The sequence below is a fragment of the Centropristis striata genome, chromosome 6, assembly GCF_030273125.1.
Source record: "Centropristis striata isolate RG_2023a ecotype Rhode Island chromosome 6, C.striata_1.0, whole genome shotgun sequence".
NCBI classification, from domain to species: domain Eukaryota; kingdom Metazoa; phylum Chordata; class Actinopteri; order Perciformes; family Serranidae; genus Centropristis; species Centropristis striata.
This window is the reverse complement of record NC_081522.1, coordinates 15296507-15316254: the sequence shown is the minus strand read 5'-3', so window position 1 is coordinate 15316254 and position 19748 is coordinate 15296507. Positions and strand designations below refer to the sequence as shown.

Below are 19748 nucleotides of genomic sequence, written 5' to 3'. Positions count from 1 at the left end.
TGGCCTGGATCTATGACTGGAAGCTTATGTAACAGTGACGGGGAGGGGTGAGTGGGGGTTGCAGAGGACAGGGCATGTGGGGTAGAGGGCTAATGGGGAAGGAAAGGGGTGGGAGGGAAGATAAGGGTGCAAAGCAGAGGGGTAATGATTTAGTGAGGGAGGAAGGGAAGTAGAAGAAAAAGGAAGCAGTGGGACGAAGGATGTTGGTGGGACGCTCCATGGAGAGGGGTTGTTTTTGTTTTTCTGGCATACGCTGGTGGAATGTACTCCCCATTCTTTCTGTGTTAACCAGACTGAGAGAAAGAAAAAACTGAGAGCCAGACAACAGGGGGTACAGAGGAAAGTGAGTTTAGCTGGGCTGTCCCAACAAACAGGATGTGACTGAATACAGCAATGAGCTGCAAGGACGGAGACACAAGATACATTTACATGCAGCAGAGTAACCATGGTACTGGTAGAACTCAAGTTACTGCAGGAAACTTGACCATGTAACTGGTTAGTGGTTAGATTCAAGATAATATAATATATATGATTTATTTTAAGTGCATTATTAGTGATATACAAGTAAGATGCTTTTTTATTACAAAGCATTCTGACATTATTTAACACCATTAAAGTAGAGTATATCACTGGATATGATTACATCAATCTTTTTTCAAAAGATGTTGACCATTGGACTGTACAATGGTCTGGAATTATACAGTATTATAATATTATACTAATCAAATTAGCGTAGCCTAATCTCTATCTACAACTGTGCAGAAATGCTGGGCTTGAACAGAATTAATAGGCATACAGGAAAAGGCTGTGCAGCAATTGAATGCCAAGCCAACTTTGAACAATTCGGTACAGCCCTATAGAAACAAATGTAGCTCTATAGCTTGCTCTGCCCGACAGAGCTGTTGGCAGCCATAGCTTTTGCCCTGAAGCTGAAATTTGGTGTGGAGGCCACGACTCTCTGCAGGTAACTAGCAGTAACCATGCAAAACAGAGTGATTGGTAAAAACAGAAATGCCAATTCAGCTAGCACGTTGGTCTGCCTGAACCAATGCATTTTAAATGTCTAATTTAATGGTCACACCTCCTTCTCTCTCTCTCTCCAAATCCAATGCCTTTTACTCCTTTGGTTCCCTGTTTCATATTTAACCTTTTCCACCTGCTCCTTGTCTATTTTCTCTTCTTGCTTCATCACTCTCTCTCAGCTCCAGTGCATCTCAGACACATCCCTCTCAATCTTATCTCTCCCCCCTGCCCTCTTCCAAAACCATACAGACCCAGAGTGCCAATGACCTTTGCCCTTTGACCTCTCTTGGGTGTGGATCAGCCGATCATCTGTCCTCACATCAAATGTGTGGTCAGGAGCACTGGGGTGTGACCAAGTCTATTGCAAAGCTGTGATTCTGCGCACACACACATACACACACACAGACACATTACAATACACATCACTGGGTGTTGAAGATAGAGTACACAGATCCATCAGTCCTTTGTTGCCCTCAGGAGGCCTTCCTATCTTCCAAAAGTTGCTCCTAATGCTGCCTGCTGTGAATATGTAACACCCCACCATTAATAACTCAGAAATATCCCTCTAATTCTCATCTGCATGCCGCTCATGCATTATAAATACCCTCCAGCACGATAAAGATGGACAGTATATGGCCACTAAGACTTGTGAGGCAGGTGGCACGTGGAGTCTCTATGCAGTAAAGACTGTCGAGAGCGGCAGGTAGCCTTTCTAGAACAGCATTCGTCATTAGCGAGGAGATTAGCCCCCGACAGAGAAGCATGTCCCAGTGTGACTCCTTGGCACGGCAAGGGTTAAAACCCAGATTTTATGTGTTGAATCCAGTATGTGTGTGCAACGACAAGAGAAGGTAGTGGAAGAATCGTTAGTGCTATGTTTACAACAGTCACCGCAGAGAGAGCTGAATATAACTTCACCTCTTTGCATAATACACAGGAGCAAACAACACATTATCCTCCATCACACACATACGAGGAATGCTCATGTGCTTACAGATGCACAGACACAAACACATTATTGTGTGATTTACTCAAAAGAGGGAGTTTGAGCAGCCAAGCTACTGTTTCTGCAGATTTATTTGAATATAAAAGTGTAATTTAAAAGAATCCCTTGTGAACACTGCCTCATGAACGTTATCATGCACACATAAATAAACAATGACTATTATATAGATTTATAGATACATATAAAAGCATAATGAAATAGTCAAATTCATCTAATATTACCAGGGGTGTTACAATTCTCCAATCTACAATTTGATGAGACTTTATTTAAGGTCACAGTTCAATTTAATTTTTCTATTTAAATGTTTTATTGTTTTTTTCATTTGTATACAACCAAGTCTATTTTCATAAAGATTTACAGATTACTGGTTTTATGCCCTGTCAACTGTCATCTTTTTCAAATTCTTCTTTAAAAAAAATATTTTTGGAATATACCACACTCAGTTCATGTGGTCAAATGGCTGATCACAGATAATAAAAACTGAAAGCTCATTTCAATTGATTTCTGATTAAGAATTGAAATTGTGACCCCTAATAATTACACACTACACCAACTAGTGTTTGCTTAATATCAACTGCACTATCTTACAGTACCTTGAGACAAAACGCGCCGAAGCAGTTCGAGTCTGATGCCTTTTTCCATCTGCCTCCACCAGTGCTTTCCTCACGGAAGTTGACTGTCCCAGTAATCCAGTAAACGGCACGAAAACCCGAGTGGTGGCGACAGCAGTAGCTCCCACTATGCATCACAAAACTGGCCTTAACAAGCCTCACTGATTCTGATTGCTAGTGAAAGCTCAGACAGTTTTGGTCTTTAATTCCAATTTCGAGTAAAAGTGCACAGTGTGTGTCTGTGTGAGCCTCATTGATGGTAGTGTCTAACCTGGCTTGGAAAATAGGGATATGTGCTAATCAAACTCTGGGCAATCTTCCAAGTGGTTTTAGGTTTGCGCCACACACTCAAAAATAGTATCTATTCCAGACATGTTGATAAAGCCTCTTAAGCACCTGTTTGCAGCTAACTGTCTAAAGGGTTTACCACCTCCTGCTACACATTGGACGAGGAGGTGTTAGAGTCTGCAGGTCTGCAGAGAATGCAGCACCCTGCACCTCATCTGCTCACTTGTCCGGCCGAATAAATATAAATGGTTTTATTGACTCAATGTGTGTCATACTTTATTATCCTTATGGTGCATTTTTTTTCTATGTCTATCACTCTGTCTGTATCTGTTTCCGTCTTTCAGTATTTTTATCTTTTTGCTGTCAGTTGTTACATCTTCTCCTGTTTTTCCGTCTCCATTCATGTCTTTTTTTGTCAGCAAGTGCAGATGAAAGGGATTCTGCTAAGTCATTCTCTGCAGCATTGTTAGTATTCTGAATTTTGCTGTGTCACTCCGCACCCCAAATCTGTCATTCCACATTACAGTGAATGGCTCTCTATTTGTGTGTGTCTCTCTGGGGCGCATGCGTCTGTATGTGTGTGTGTGTGTGTGTGTGTGTGTGAAAGGCCTGTGAGGGGAGAGGCAGGTGCACTCCACTATCTTATGTCATTCTTGCTGCAGTGAAAGTCACCTTGGATTTTAGTCAGGCCCATTCATACTCAGACTAAGCAAAGCAAATGTTCCTTGACATATCTGAGTAGAAAATTAATAGAATGTCTGGTGTGCAGGGAGATAAAAAGACATTCATAAAACAAACATACACACACACACACACACACACACACGCCTTTCCCCTTTTCTCACTTGGTCACAGCCTTTGCTTCTGTCTTCCCTGTCCTACATACAAGCCTCTCACCAGAGACTGAGTGTGTGTCTAAGAGGCACTGAGCAGACAGTATGCGACAGAGGCATATTTTAAAGGCTGGTTGTATGAAGGCGCTGGGTTGAGTCACGCTCCAGCATTTTCTGCCCCAGTAAACTTAGCCCACTTTACCCAGTGCCGAGGAGGCTTCTCAGCCTACGCCATGCACAGAAATAGACACAGATAGCTCCACGCGTACACCGTTAAGTGGATACGAAAACATTGTTTCCCTGACACTGATTTAACAATTAACACTCTGGTAAGCAGGCATACTCGTCTGCCAGCAAGTCTGCACGACTTTTGTGAATTACTCAAGCATGCAAACAGCACACTCAAATCAACTTAGGATCAAGATATGCATGTGAGTCCCCATCCCCAAAGTCCACACACGATTAGGAATCTGATTTGTAGCAGCGTGAGCGTTAAATGTTTGATGATGCAGCTACATATTTAATCTTTACAGGCCAGATCATAAGGGGAAATGGGTTATACATGATCGTACTCCCAGGGGAGAATACTAGGATCCTGGGAAAAGGGGAAACATGGGTTAACACATTTTTAGTGTTTGTATGTGTGTGTGTGCGTGTGTATTACTCATGTTGTGGGGACATAAATCTGTTTACAGAGTCACACTGCAGGGACCTGCCTTTCTGATTGGGACAAAGTGGTCCCCATAAGGTACATCACATTTAAGGTTGAAAACTTAGTTTAATGTTAGATTAAGGTTATGGTAAGAGAAATAGCAGGAAAACCTACCTAACACTGACCCTAATTTAACCAACACACCTCCTATTATGCATTTTTATGTAAAAATGTTATTCTTGATCTACTTATAATTTATTGAATAACAATTTAATTGACTAATCATCACATCCCTGAGGCTAATGACTTAAAACTCATACACTAATGTAAGTTTTCCTGCACTCCTCACACTTTAGCCAAAGAGTTGTCATTCCTCAGACCTTTGCGTAAGACTCATTTGTCTACATGCAGGATGCAGCTGTGCTTATAACCCTCGTAAACCTCCCAGTCCCTCCCAACTGCACTACTCTCCTTCTTTATAGACAATGAATCATAATGATCCCTCAGGCATTCAAACCACAAACTAAGAAGTATGCGCACAAACAAATGAACACTACAAAGAGGATGCACCTGTGCACACCGACACACACACACACACACACACACACACATTCCTTGCATTTCCTTGTTCTACTAATGAGCCAACATGACCTACTCATTCTATAACCCACAACACACATGCTCTCCCAGGAGCGCAGTAACCCCATCCAGACTGTGCCAGCTCCACCTCCTGCTGCAGGCATGGGACTAAGCTGCTTGTTACAGTACAGATGGGCCCCACACCTCTGACAGGTGCACCGCTGCCACGCAAACCAATGCAGAACACTGGTCAAATGACTCAGATTGTCTTTGTTAATGTGCAGAGGAGGAGGAGGAGGAAATGAGGAGGAGAGCCCTTGGGGTTTGGGGAAAAACAGGCGTAATTTGAGGAGATCATCTTCACCTCCTGACATCACTCCAGGCCACCCTTTCTTATCACTGTGAAGGTAAAATGCAGAATCACAGCAGTGCAATTTGTGTCATATATTAGTGCATATTTTACAGGCAAACATTTAGTCCTTATATGTAAAACAGATCAAAAAAGGAGCTAGAGAGGGAGTGGGCGGACAGAGGGGAGCTAGACTGACCCCCTGGGGCCACTGCCTCCACTGGAGTCCCCTGCTAGACAGACCAGTCACCTCCCACCCTTTTCTTGCCTTTGTCCTTGCTACACCTCCCCTCACCTCCACAGCAGTCAGAAAAAATTGTGATGTGCTGTGACAGGCAAGGCTAGATCAGTCCCAGGTTTCACACCAAGTCAAGGTCCTGTCCCTTGGTATTAACCACTTATTTACATTCTGCTCGCATCATCACCATGGGAACAGAGGAGCAGCTGAAGCTAGGAAAGAGAAGGGAGGCAGGAAAGAGCTGAAGATTGGGCACATGAAAAATGAAGGACTGGGTGAAAGAGGGGGAGGATTTATTGGGGGGTGAATCCTATGTAATAGCCCCTCCAGTAGACAGCAGGGGTTATGGGACGGCCACTCGGTCACTGACAAAACTCATTATTAATCAAGTGCAGCCTTTAACATATGCTTCCCTCCTTCAATTTCTTTGTCCCTCGCTGTCCTCCCCTTACCCCTTCTTGTCATTTTCTCTCTTTTGATTTCACTCGCTTTCCCTACTCTTTGTCTTTCGCCTGCTCAATGTCCCCCTCTAGGACAGCAGGAGGAGCAGGATGAGGTCATTAATTATACACATAACCGTTCCCTGGTCACCTCACACACACACACACACACACACACACACACACACGCAGACTCTCCTCCTTCCCCACCTGGTCCCCTCCACAGGCCCTTGTGTCTCTGAGAAAGCCGTGATGACGGATGAGAGAAACTGTGGAGTTGTCCAATAAAGCTCTGTGTTTATTGGGGCCAAACGGCCAGCACACACACACACAGCAGCAGAGCAGCAGACAACTGCTCATTAGAGCTGAAGGTCTCTGCTTATTGGCTCCATACATCAGACAGGACATGGCGAGGAAGAAGCAGGTTGCCTCTGACAGTCGCTTATCTTAAGCAATGTTTTTCTTCACCAGTGCTGACCTTCTCTATACTTATTTACTGCTGTGGAGAGTTTCTTCTAACCTACATTTTACTGAAGTAGCTATAGGAAAAGTATGGACGCCACTTCAAACAAAGGGCCAAGAGGGCCTGCTCTGCTTCAATGAATGCAACTGGACTTCCAAGGACTTAGGCTCATGATTTAGGGAAGCCTTGGGCTCGGCAATGGGAATCCCAGCACACAGTGCACTCTGGTGGTCACAGTATGAAATACAGCACACTGGTGAGAAACTCTGGGATAGGGTTAGAGGTGAATGCGATAACAGCAAAAAGGCAAATGGGGCCATAAAAATAAATAGGTAACACCATGGCATGACATGACATTAAGACAGTTGTTTTGTGTTACAAGTTTTTCACAAATATGTGAAATATGATCATTTATATACATTTCCAGAACTGAAACCTGAGTATTACATAAAGCCAAAACACCTCTTTTTATCACTCCATAAATCTGAAAAAAAATTGTTGACAGCCATTAAAAAAAGCACATTTTGGCCATATTTTTAGGAATAAAATGTTATAAACAATCAGTCTATGAATGATATATGAACCAATAACCTCTGTAAAACCTTAAGAATATAATTAGAACTGAAACTGAGAAGTTTGGTGTATGTTCTACTGAGGTGGAGATTTCTGGCTCAGAGTATGAGGGGAAAAAAACAAATTTTGAGAAAACGAAAAGACATCGTTATCAAACGTCATTACATTAAGACAATCGTTTTGTTTATTACAAGTAGGGATGGGTACCGAATTCGGTACTTTTATAGGTAGGCCTACCGACCGAATTCCGTCGGTACTACCGAGTACCGATTCATGTAAAATCAAACGGTACCATGTTTCAGTACCTAAACGGCGTTACCTTTAAACTGATCATTGATTTCAACCTGTTTTCATTTGACGTCGTTGATTAACAAGCATGCTGACAATCGCACTATTTTTTATCTTTTTATTTACCTTCTCGTCTGGTCCTGTCTGCTCACCGCGGCCACTAGCTGCTGCCCTCTTCCAACCCGGCGCAGAGACGAACAGCCCAACTCTAGGCCAGCTAGCCACCAGCTACTATCTCTCCAATGTCTCTACCTGGGCTTGGCCTTCGTCTGCCTCCAGAGTGGACCTTCCTTACTCCGTTTGCTCTCTCCATTCTTCTGTAGACCAGTCATTAGCAGCTAGCAGCTAGCTGCTGCATCTCTGGTCCTCCGCTAATACTCCGATCTTCAACTCAGGAATATTACCTGCCACTTTACTCCAAACTGCCTCCTGAAATTAAATCCCTCAGACTCCTGCGTCATCCTCGATATGTGCACAGAGCAGCCCGACTCAACTTTGTTTATTCCATCATGCCGTGCCCACAATACTGTCTGACCGGTGCTCCGCCGCACAGCTACAACGTCATCACAACAAATCACACGTGCACTTGCAACCTTTTTTTTTTTTCCTCCTCCGTGCACTTGCCACCTGAGAGCGCTCCTCTGCATTCTTTGATAACACTGCAACCTTCATGTTACAAAATGCACGTTCACTCAATTTTATATTGTTTTGATATATTTTTTAAAGTTTATATTTTGAGAAATAAATATGTTGAATTGAAAAAATAGATTTAATTATTAAACAAATTAACATTTATTACCACATAAACAAACGCAAAAGTACCGAAAATTGGTACCGTTGAGTACCAGTACCGATTCCCAGGTACCGGGTATCGGTACGGTATCGGTTCAAATGTGAAAGGTACCCATCCCTAATTACAAGTTTTCTGAAATGTTATGTTTAAATATGCAAATGCACTGATGATTTTGTTGAATTTATGAGAAATCTACAGATGCAAATAGACAAAATGTAGTAAATTATACACCTCATTTTTTGGACATCCACAAGACCTCACAAAGCTTAAACTTCGGAGAAAGGTAAATGACACCTCGATTGCCAAATGATTACATGTGCAGTGATACAGTAACAGTTTCATAAAGTAGCATCATATTGCAAAATCAGTCAATTAACAGTGATAAACAGGAAAAGTGGGTGCAGCTCCCATACAATTACAGTACAAGAGGATAGTTGCAACACAGTGGTTACCACAGAATTGGATCAGTGTCTATGGGAAACTTTTGCCCCACCAAAAATTACGTTATGATTTACAAATGTGTTTTTCTGTACTACTATTATATTGAAACTGCCTGTATTCAAGACCAGCATAAATAATAATTATCCCACATCCAACTGCACCCACCTCAGGACAGGAAGGACAACATTCCACTGAGACTGACGGTGCACTGAATGAAAGGGGTCAGCCTCCTTTATTATCTGCTTTATATTTCTGAACTATAAGCCACTTTCTTCCTTTTGTTACAGCCATACACAAGTGTCGACATGTAGCTTAAATATGACCTGTGTGTGGGAAAAAGTAGTTTAAGTGGCTGATGTTGAAAACTATTTCAGAGCATTGTATGTGTGAGAGTTGCTCACACAAAAGCAAAAAAAAAACATCCCAACATGCAACCCCAACAAACCAAAGTAGGATCCAGTCATCTTCCAATTGAAGAAAGACACCCACATTGACTTTCTGTGTCTCATAAACACACATGTATATTTAAAATCACACAACTTGCAAAGGTGTATGTACAAACAGAGTACACAGCAAATAACAACAGCTGTTGCCATAAACCAGACACATCCACATACAAACACCTCTAGACATGTATTAATGGCCTTAACTGCAATGGCAGATGCTCACATCTGTTCAGATAAAACAGACACATGTGCATGCACACACACACAAACACACACAGGGGTGAGTTATGAATCTGACACACGTCACATTTAATTGTTCTAACAAGCAGTAATGAGAGCATCGAGGGTCAGCTCGACACTTAGGATGATGTAAGTATTCCTTGGAGGATGGATGAGCATCAATCTGGCAACCTTGATTCCATATTTGGGTTTAATTCAGTGTAATGGCAGCTGTCTACACATGGGAGAAGGGAGGTAATAGGATAGCTGGCAACAGCTACAGAGTGTTCATATCTAGAGAATCACTAGATTGGTGATGAGAGGAAAAATATCTGACATGAAGGGTCCAATATTACTACCTACACTTTGGTGATTAAGCAAGATGTGGGATAAGGTCAAAATTGATTGATTGATTACCCATACTAGTTGAGGTAAACTTTGTTAAATGGACCCTAATAGCCCCCAATATGTGAATGCAAACACAAGCATGCACTCTTTGAAAGCATTCCCTTAGTGTGTCCCTTTTAGAAAGGCATATTTATTAAAAGCATGTCCCAGCTGCTGCTTCCCCCCCTGAGAAGCTCCAATAAAGCTGGATGGGATTGATAAACTGCCAATGGTGTCATGGACTACTGCTTCTGAAAATCACGAGCTGAAAGTCAAGAATGGCTCAAAAGACTCACCTCCCCCCTTCATGTCCAATCAAGTGGCACCTTCAACCATCAACCTCTTTCATTCTGCCACTGCCCTTATCCCATCCATCCATCCATCCATCCATCCATCCATCCATCCATCCATCCATCCATCCATCCATGCATCCATCCTACCAGCCTTGCTGCTGTGAGGCTGACAGCCTACATCAATAAGCCTGTCTGGTGGCAGCACATGGGTTCATATGTCTCGGAGCTGTGCTTGTAGATGTTATGGAGCATGCAAATTGACCAGTGTGCAATGTGCATGCATGTGTTTGTGGGTAGGTATGCACTTTTTTTGTGCATCTGCATGTATGTATGGGGGAAAGAGCTCAATGTCTTTGTCTCCTTGAGCAGCCGTGTATGTAATTCATAAATTAGACATTAGCGCACTTGAGCGTAAAAAGTGCAAATGTAAAATCTGTGCAATCTCTGTGCACTTTAAACTGAAACGACTAAAATATATGGAAAAAAAATGTAAGGTTAAGGACTCTATTCTGCTGAACAAGACAAAAAATGAAATATTTAGGATAAGAGCTGGAAAATCTGTAACACTTTGGTCTCTCACGCAATGTTCCACTGTTATCAGTTTGTCTTCCACTATCCTCAAGAACTGAACAAATATCCCACAAAGAAAATGGCTTAATTACTGTTTTTGTTTTTTTAAGGTCAGCATGAGAACACTTGTTTGGAACAAAAATTGCAGCATTTTTATTAAGGATGCACTGATACCAATACTTATATCAGATATTGAAACGATATTGACTCTAATGGCTTAATCAGGTTTTGGTGACAATGGGGTCAATCTATTCAGTCCAATTCTATGTTTATATACTGTATTATATACATTATATTCATGTATTTATTGATTACATTGTGTTTAGTAAAGTAATGAAAGCAATGTTTAAGTAAACACTGATGTTAGCTTCCTCATAAAAGGATAACCCCAGTCACTTCCAGACAGTGAGGCAGTTTATATACCAGTATCGGATTGGTACTCTGAATCGGATGACATCAGAGGACTAAAGAGTCAGATCATTGTATCCCTAATTTGTGTTTTTGTTCTTTTCTTTTGTATCTGTTCCCCTTTGGTCTCTCTACGCTGCAGCGTTGGTTCTAATAACTCCCTTTGTTGGCCCGGGGAGGGTGTAGAACTATAACATGCGTAAATTCGCAAGCTGCTTCTTTTCATCTGCCACTTAGGAGCTTCACGCGGAGGCAGTAACACATGTGATCACCCCTAAATGGGAGCCCCAGCTAACCAGTAGTGGTTATCAGTACAGTTTCAGATATGATCCCTTGTGGCTTCCTTTCTGCTTCTTTGCCAATTACGCTGAAAAGGGCACCCAGGCCAGTAGCCAGAACCATGCGGCCAGGGACTGAACCTGAGTCCCTGCGGTAGCAGGGGAGTGATTTTCCTCTGCACTACCCGGTGCTTCAGGCTGCATTTGTATTTGTAATAGAGCCAGTATCCCTCAGTGCATGTGAAGAGGTCAGAGCTGGACAGGCACAGTTGCTGCTGGAGCCCAACTATGAGTATAAAATGTTGAATTGTTTCATTGCTAGTTTTCTGTTGATATGGATGTACTTAGCACCTCCGAAATTAGGTTCTACCATGCATGCTGCTCTTTTGCCTCTCTCTTTTCTACAACAACACACCTCACTCTTTCCCCTCAGGACAGTGTTGACACCTATCCAGGTCTTGGTCAGCCAATCATATTTGAGAAGTGCTGGTAGTGAGTGCTACCAGCGACCTCTCTGCTCATGTAAAAAGGTCACAGTTGAGAACCCAGGGGAGGATGTATAGAGATGGAGGTAGCATGACTTGAAAGAGGGGAGAAATGGTTGGTCTCTGTTGGGGTTAAGGTTAAAAAAATGGCACAATAAAGAGCGGAGGAAGTGCTTAAGCACATATGACTGGAGGAGATAAGCGAATAATAGGGTGGGGGTAAGAAAGAAACTCCCATTTCATGTCTGAGTGTATGCAGGTGTATATGCATAAAATTGTCTGTGCTATGTAGATCTACTGATAGTGTGATGTATGATGCCTGTTCAATGCAGGGTCACCCTTTGTCGCAGGAATGACACTACCAATCCTCTGCTCGTTCATCAAAAGTGTGTGTGTGTGTGTGTGTGTGTGTGTGTGTGTGTGTGTGTGTGTGTGTGTGTGTGTGTGTGATTACATTCCAATATAGGAAAGTGTAATTGCCATTCAGGTCCTCCGAAGGCTAAAAGCAGTACAGGGAAAGCTCCCCTGGGACTATCAATTCTATGCAATTACACAGATAGAGTCAATATACATAATAGGACTGCTGGAGGCTCTTTAATCTAAAGTGCATGGTTTTAACACTGACACGCAAACACAAGTGCGTTTAATTGAAGCATGTTGTTCCAGTAAATTTCTCATTACGATACTTCTGCGTCTTGCTGTGACTTCTAACTATCTTTGTGGACACTCCACTAATTTCCCCTCCCATCTTTCAATTGCCTTTCTTGGAAATCATTTTTAAAAAATGCCTGTAGACTGATGGCAGCCAATGAAGTGGAAAATCTGCACCCCGTGTTTCCATGACAACACCTAACATTAAGTGCATCACTGGTCTGCTTCTCTGGTTGCTCAATTGCGCTCTGATTGATCTCATCTTTCGGGCCTCTTCAAGGGGACAAGAGTACATTTGACATGCTTGACACAGCAGGGTAGGCTCACATGCGCAGACACACACACACACACACACACACACACACGTTCACACAGACGTGATCAGAGATGGCGTATGGCCGACATGCAGTGCCACGTCTTCAAATGGGGAAAGTGGAGATGTGCGGCAGAGAGGAAAAGCTTCAAACAGGGAACTGTGGGAGGATCTCTCTCTACATGGCATCCCACTGATCTCATCTTACACAGTAAAGCTACAGTTCTGCCTCTCTTTATCTTTATCTGCCTCCCCGTGTGTCGTGAATGCATAGATTTATGTCCCAATGGGCATGTGAGTCTTATGTTGAATTTACATTTTCCCTTGTATTCTATATGAACACTGTATAATAAGGTCAGAAGCTAATAATGTAATTAAAGGTAATTAGCTGTAATTAACTCCACCAAGAGGTTATGTGTTTGGTGTAATTTGTCTGTTTGTCAGCAGGATTAAGGAAAAACTACGGGCCTGATTTTATTGAAACTTGGTGGAAGGGTGTAGCATGTGCCAAGAAAGAATCCATTACATTTTGGAGTGGATCGATTTCACAGGGCGAATAATGTTTCACTTTTGTCAACATTACGAAATAGCGCATTTGTTCTACATTCATGCTGTGTAGGAATAATTGGAAAAAGGAGTTCCCGATTATATTTCATGGCTCAACTGATCTGGCTATCAACATGTTTTTAAAATGCTCTGAGCAAGGAAACACAACACAGCTTCTTTGTAGGAAATGGAACTGTCTTAGGAACACGTAAATGCACCATTGTCCTTGGTTGAGGTCTGCGCTCTCTAGTGCCATTCTAGATATTTATAATAATGTGGCCATGTGACCCCAAGGCAACATGAGAAAAGTTTTTTCACCTCTTCTAATCATAAAAAACATTTAATTAATGCATCCCTATTATAGTTTTAGATACATAATCTCTGGAATAAAATATGTTTTTTGTTCAGTTCGGGACAGCTTGGTTATGTTTCTTTTAACTTTGATTTAAAGCACAATACATAGCGACTAAATTTGCAACATAAAATCTATTATTGTGCAATGCACTTAGGCTAAGATGACAGCTGGCAGATGGGGCTGTATGATGTGTGTGTGTGTGTGTGTGTGTGTGTGTGTGTGTGTCTCAGCATGTGTGTTTGTTTGCATGTGCCTCATGTGGTTCCAGCGACCAGACATCCCCTCCTTTGCTGCTTACTTTGGCCTTTAAATGCTGCCAGCCAACCTGCTGTGCATCGAATGTGTGTATGTGCCTGTGTGTGTGTCTCAGTGTCTGAGTGGGTTGCCAAAGGCAGCCCCACCTTGTGCTGCAAATCCAAACCCCACCAGCCATGCCTTTCTCTCCTATTTATTTTCATCCAAGCAGCGAGGTGGTCGGCTTCAGGGACGTGGGTCTGGTCATCTCCCTTTTGGCTGCTTCATCCTCAACTTGGTGCCACCCTGACCTTAACTATCCTGACAGCAACCTGCACGCTAACGAACCAGGTGGATGGATGGATGGACGGGGAAAGGAAGGAGCAAAAGAGCAGGGGGGCAAAAGAAACATGTGGTACCCGGGGCTTATAGGGATTTTTTTTTTGGGGGGGGGGTCACAATGATGCCAAGTTAAAATGTTCATGATGGTGTGCACGTGATGCACAGGAGCCAAAGCAACATTGCTAAAGAAGGGAAAGTGAGACGTGTGTGTGTGTGTGTGTGTGTGTGTGTGTGTGTGTGTGTGCAAAATGGCCATTCCTTAATACAATAAATATGTGTTTGTATGCAAGTGTGCATGTATGTCCAAGCCCTTGACCATTTCAGTAATGGCTCCATCTGTCATGGGCAGCTGGACACACACACGTGCATGCTCACACACATGACCTAAAGTGGAACCAGGCTAGAGACGAGAGAGGTAGTGACATTGCGCCAAAAAGCAGAGCGAGCCAGCAGATGAACAACAGGAGTGAGGGAGTGATGGAGTAAACGAGAAAGGAGTCTCCCTGATTAGACTGATGGAGCATTGACGGGGTTAATCTCTTGATAACTACTCCCTATTGATCCACTTACACAGGATGAGTTGACACACACACACTCACACTAACTGATTTGTGTAGAAGATGTGCCATACAGAAGCACACGTTCTCCAGAGGAAGATTTCTATGAAGCTTGAGCTCCTCGTTCTACTGACCTATATGCATATATTACATACAACTGGGGATACCAACAGGGAACTTGATCTTTCACTTTTAGATCTGTGTGTCTTTCTGTTCATATATGCCTGTCTCAATCTCTCCCTTCCCTCACATCTTTGCCTCAGAAAGATCAGAAGTGGATATTGTGCACAGTTAAGCAGAGAATAGATGTGGAAATCGTGTGCAATAACGTCTATGTGAATCAGTAATGTCCTGACAGCAATACCAAACTCTAACATTACATTAAAACGACATAAAGAGAGACTACAGAATAATGAGGAATGTGCATGAGCAAAGTTTATGGATGCTGAAGACAACAAATTGGCAACTTCTTTCAGATTCCCTCAGGATTACTTTGCTCACTATCCTCTGCATGCTCTGTGTGCGTGTTGTGTTGACCTGCTTTTCTGTAACTACACAATGGCAACACAGACACACAGCTCACTGATGCTTATTTTATTTCATTTTCCTGCCTCACTGCCCATTACTGTCATCCTAAATAAAGAAAAAGAGAGGAAGAGTGATGTAGAATAGTGCTGGGAAAAAAATAGAAAACGTGCTGAGAGTGAGGTAGAGGAAAGGGAGCTTTGAGGAGATATGAGAACAACTCTTCTTAAGTCTACTAGATAGCCTACACGGCCATCTCAGCACAATTTTCCCATTTTAGTGAGCTGGGGATTAGGAGCAGTGCAGCTTTTACAGGCTATTGCTATTCCCTGTCTGTTATCTTGGGGTTGAGGTCAACTTTTGTGTATCCCTGAAGCATGACCTAGAGGCATACTGCCCTACAAAGACAAGAAGAAATCGATTTTTTTTTCTTTTTCTTCTTTTTTGTCTCTTGACATGTGAAAATACTGAATAGGGTTTTGGTTTTGTATGAGTGAAAAATAAAAACCATGAAAGCATTTAATGGGGTACTGCCACCACTTTTGTATCAAGGCAGAGAATAATCTTTGAAGTCATTTTTCTACTACAGTTGCTGTTGTGCTGTTTGGCTGCTCCACTGCCACTGAGAAACACCCTGGCATTGCACTGCCTCTACTTTGTTCTCCACTTTACTTTTCTTATTTATGCTGCTGTTTACAAGTAAACCGAAAGACAAGAAAAAAATATTTTTGCAAATCAAAGTCGCTGTCTCCACTGGATTCCACCTTTTTATCTCTGAGGGTTAGAAAAAGTGCATTAAAGCGAGATTATGCAGTGTAAACTCCTGCATTGGCTCATTATGCTGTGATTCATTCACATAAATCTACTCAAGTGACTTTGATGCCAAATCTGAGATACACAGATCGACTGTGGGGCATGTGAAGCTCAATGTGGCTGATGAAGATAAATGCAAAAGTCATTTAGTCATTGAAAGTGATTCCCACTGCTCTTGGGCAAATCTGGCCAGGGTGGCAGACAGCACAGATATAGCGGGCTTGATTCCACGCCATAACTTTGAAGCCAAGTCTATCTCCGAACAGCCCGCTAACACTCCTCTTTGGATTAGATCATGGGCCGATCTGCAAATACCAATTACAGCGCTAGTGCTAACTGCCAAAGACACGGTGAGGGGCCGACAGACAGACAGACAGGCAGGTGGGCAGACAAACAGGACGGAGAAGCGAGACACACTCTTGGCTTAAATGCAAAAGAGAGTGTGTGGCTCATTCTGCACAAGGGAAAAGAAGAAAGGGGGCCAAAGCTGCAATGCAATGAAGAGGAGAAGAAGGACGAGTTGTAAAGGTGAGGGAGGAGAGGCGAGAAGACGGGGGTACTCGCGTGTGACAACACCATCAGGTCATCCTTAACCCTTTCTGCCCTCACATCTCCTCGAGGCTTGTGTAGGAGTCAATATGTGGTTTTCAGCCTGTATGTTGGAATATGATTAAACAAACTATAAAAAATATTTGCGCATTTTCACATCTATAGTAGGTGGAGGATGCATCAAGGATTTATTTATGGTTGTGTAGGTCTGTACAATTGATGATAAAATCAGAGCGGTAAGAGGGGGAGGAATGTATTAGAGAGAACCAGGTTGTTAAAACATCTCTGTCCTCTTGGGGAGAAGCAGGCTGAGATGGCAAGAAAGAGTTCAGCGTACATTGTTGTAGGGTGCAAAGCTTATTCAAATTGGGGCTTTTTCTCAGTGGATTAGATTGGGCTGTAACTGTAACACCGTGTCCTAACTGAACGTGGCACAAGTGAGTGTCAGCGGCAAAATCAGCTTGATTGCTTTGGTTTCTGTGGTTTTTGCAATGTGACGCGCCATTTTAAGCTGAACTTTTGTCAGAGACCCCATTTCTATTTTGCTTGCGTTGAATGAAATGATGAGTTATCTATACAATACCTCCTTATTTCACTACGCAAACCTAAATAAGGTGGCAGGAGGCTGGGGGAGACCACCCTCCAGGGACCTGAACAACTTAATTACTGTTGTCATTATTGTATGTCAGGCTTGTAACAAGTACAAATGTATGAAGATAGATAGTAGGCTGAGTGGTTATGACTCCAGTCTGATCTTGATTCAGCTGATTGGTTTGTTGACATGACCTAGAATTGTGATATTAACAGTTTCAGCATGGAAAGATAGCTTGCTGTAAGAAACAGCATCAAAATCACCCTCCTGTCCTTCCAAAAATGGAATCATGTCTTTATAAATATTAATATCATCATCACAGCTTCAATATGGCAATGATTTCCTCTCCCAGCTAACTCTCAAACATTACATTAAATTAATGTTTTCTTTCTACTAGTCTGAAAGAAGACATTTTATGGAAGAAAAATAATCCAAAATTTCAAAATTGACCAGTGCATAAAAAAATAATGTGTCTGGTAGTGTAAAATCACTCTCCTCCCCTCTCCCTCCACAAATGCAATCATGCCTTTATAAATATTAATACCATTATCACAGCTTCAATATGGCAGTGCTTCCCCTTTACAGCTTCCCCTCTCTCACACATTACACACACTAACTCTCACTATAATTTATCTCAAACATAAAATCCCTGCTTGGAAAAAAACAACAGGTTTTCATCTCAAATCTCAACTGATTGGTAGACACCTTTCAGGGTCCATTACTGCTCACACAGTTGTGCTGGATGTCACATGCAAGCATTGAATAGAGACAAATAACCAAGTGTGTTCTGACAGTAACACACACACACACACACACACACACACACACATTGTGTTCTTCTTTCATTAGCCTTTTCTGTATGGCACAGAAACAGACATTCACTGTAAGACAGATGCTCTGAGCACAGTGAGAAACCAACCTAAAAGCTCTCCTGTTAGACAGAGACACACACATCCCACAGTAGGTAATGTATAGCAAGAACAATAGTGAATTGCCACTTTCAGATATTCACCCCTTTCACAGTACAAACTGAACCCAGTGCCTCCCTTGCACATCTTTCTCCACTCCGTCTTTCTCTATCCTAAATCAAAAGGACAGTGGTTTGTACTGAAGGGAGATAGGCACCACTCTGAAACACTGAGTCATTCTTTCAAAGGAACCGCTTGTGAATCTGTGCTCACACACACAAATGCACATGCACACACACATCTTGCATGGAAACTGTATTTCAATATTCTGCAATAATTAAACATTTATACACTATCTGAGATGTCCTGTGTCCGCCACACTCTCCCAGCATTCTGCCTATCGCCCCTAGCAACGCCGGTAGCTCGGAAACTTCTCAGCCTGAGTTCTCGAATCACCACGGCGACAGCGGCACAAACTGATTCATTTCATTCAACCAGCAGCTTGCAAAGGCATGCTATCTACTGGTCCACATATGCCATTCTGGTGACGGATTCCTGTGGAGGAAACAGTAGTTGGGATGCTCTGTAATCCCCAATGTAACCTACCCGTGTCCTCATTGGAGACAGCAGTCCCTCCATGGCTGATTCAGGTTGGTTCCGGTGGGCTCGGGTCCCCTCAGCTGTGTCAGTGTATTATCCCAGTCCGCAAATAGATCCTGTTAGAAACGCTGTCTCATCCTCAGAGCGAACATCTCCTCTACAACGCAGCTCCCTACCCACCCAGAGAGCCCAGCACACACACAGGCACACAGAGAGAGCCTGTGTGTGTATGTGTGTGTGTGTGTGTGTGTGTCCTTAAACACACACACGCACACAGAGTGAGGAGCAGGAGGAGAGACAGTGGTGCCAAAGTCCTGGTGCCTCTCCTTCCGCCGACCTGTCAGTTGGTTGGTGATCTTCCCCTATAAAGCTGTAAGGTTTGAATGTGCAATGTCCATGGAAGGTCTCTCTCTCTCTCTCTCTCTCTCTCTCGTTACTTCCTCTCTCTTTCTCTGCTTGTCCTCTTCTCTCTCACTCTCCCTCTCTGCCTCCAGCTACATTTGTTCCCTTCAATGTGGCAAATGATTGCAGGTCTTTTTTTTCATGGTACAGCTCTCCTACTTGCTCTCTCTCTCTCTCTCTCTCTCTTTCTCCTCTCCTCTCCTCTCCCTCTCCTCCTCTCTGTCCGTCTGTCCCTTCTCACCCTCTCAGCTTCCCATAATGCTTCTTTTCCCTTCCTCCTGCTCACTGTCAACTCCTTGTTCCCGCCCAAGCCCCAAGCCGGGGTCAGACAAAATGTACATTTATAGTGAGTGAGTGAGTGTGTGTGTGTGTGTGTGTGAAAGAGACTGAGAAAGAAACCGAAAGAGATGCAGAGAAAGAGAAGAGAGGGCAGTCTCGGGGCCACTATTGTCCCTCCAGACAATAGTGGCTCTTAATCGCCTAGCAACCTGATCACCCTCTATTCTCTTAATAGACAAGGCATGAGTCACTCTCTCCAACACACACACACACACACTCACACGCACACACACACACATGCACGCACATAAACCTCCTTTCCACACGTACCCACGCTCACACGGCTACAGCTGCACAATAACATATATTCACAACAATGTCAGTGGCATATTGTAGGCTGCTACATTAGTAGTTTGATG

The 19748-nt window shown here is 42.9% G+C and overlaps 1 protein-coding gene across 2 annotated transcripts in view; it reads right to left on the bottom strand.

The window, feature by feature from the left end:
• frmd4a (FERM domain containing 4A) overlaps window positions 1-19748 on the bottom strand; it is a 113332-nt gene that overhangs the window by 71331 nt on the left and 22253 nt on the right. Inside the window, exon 1 of one of the 2 annotated variants that reach the window (XM_059334558.1) lies at window positions 18655-18841. The exons of the other annotated variant lie outside the window; for it this stretch is intronic. Within the exon in view, the coding sequence (XP_059190541.1) occupies window positions 18655-18687 (33 nt within the window). The 5' untranslated portion in view covers window positions 18688-18841. Of the gene's footprint in view, window positions 1-18654; window positions 18842-19748 lie in introns of those variants that run through there. 2 annotated transcript variants of the gene reach the window in all.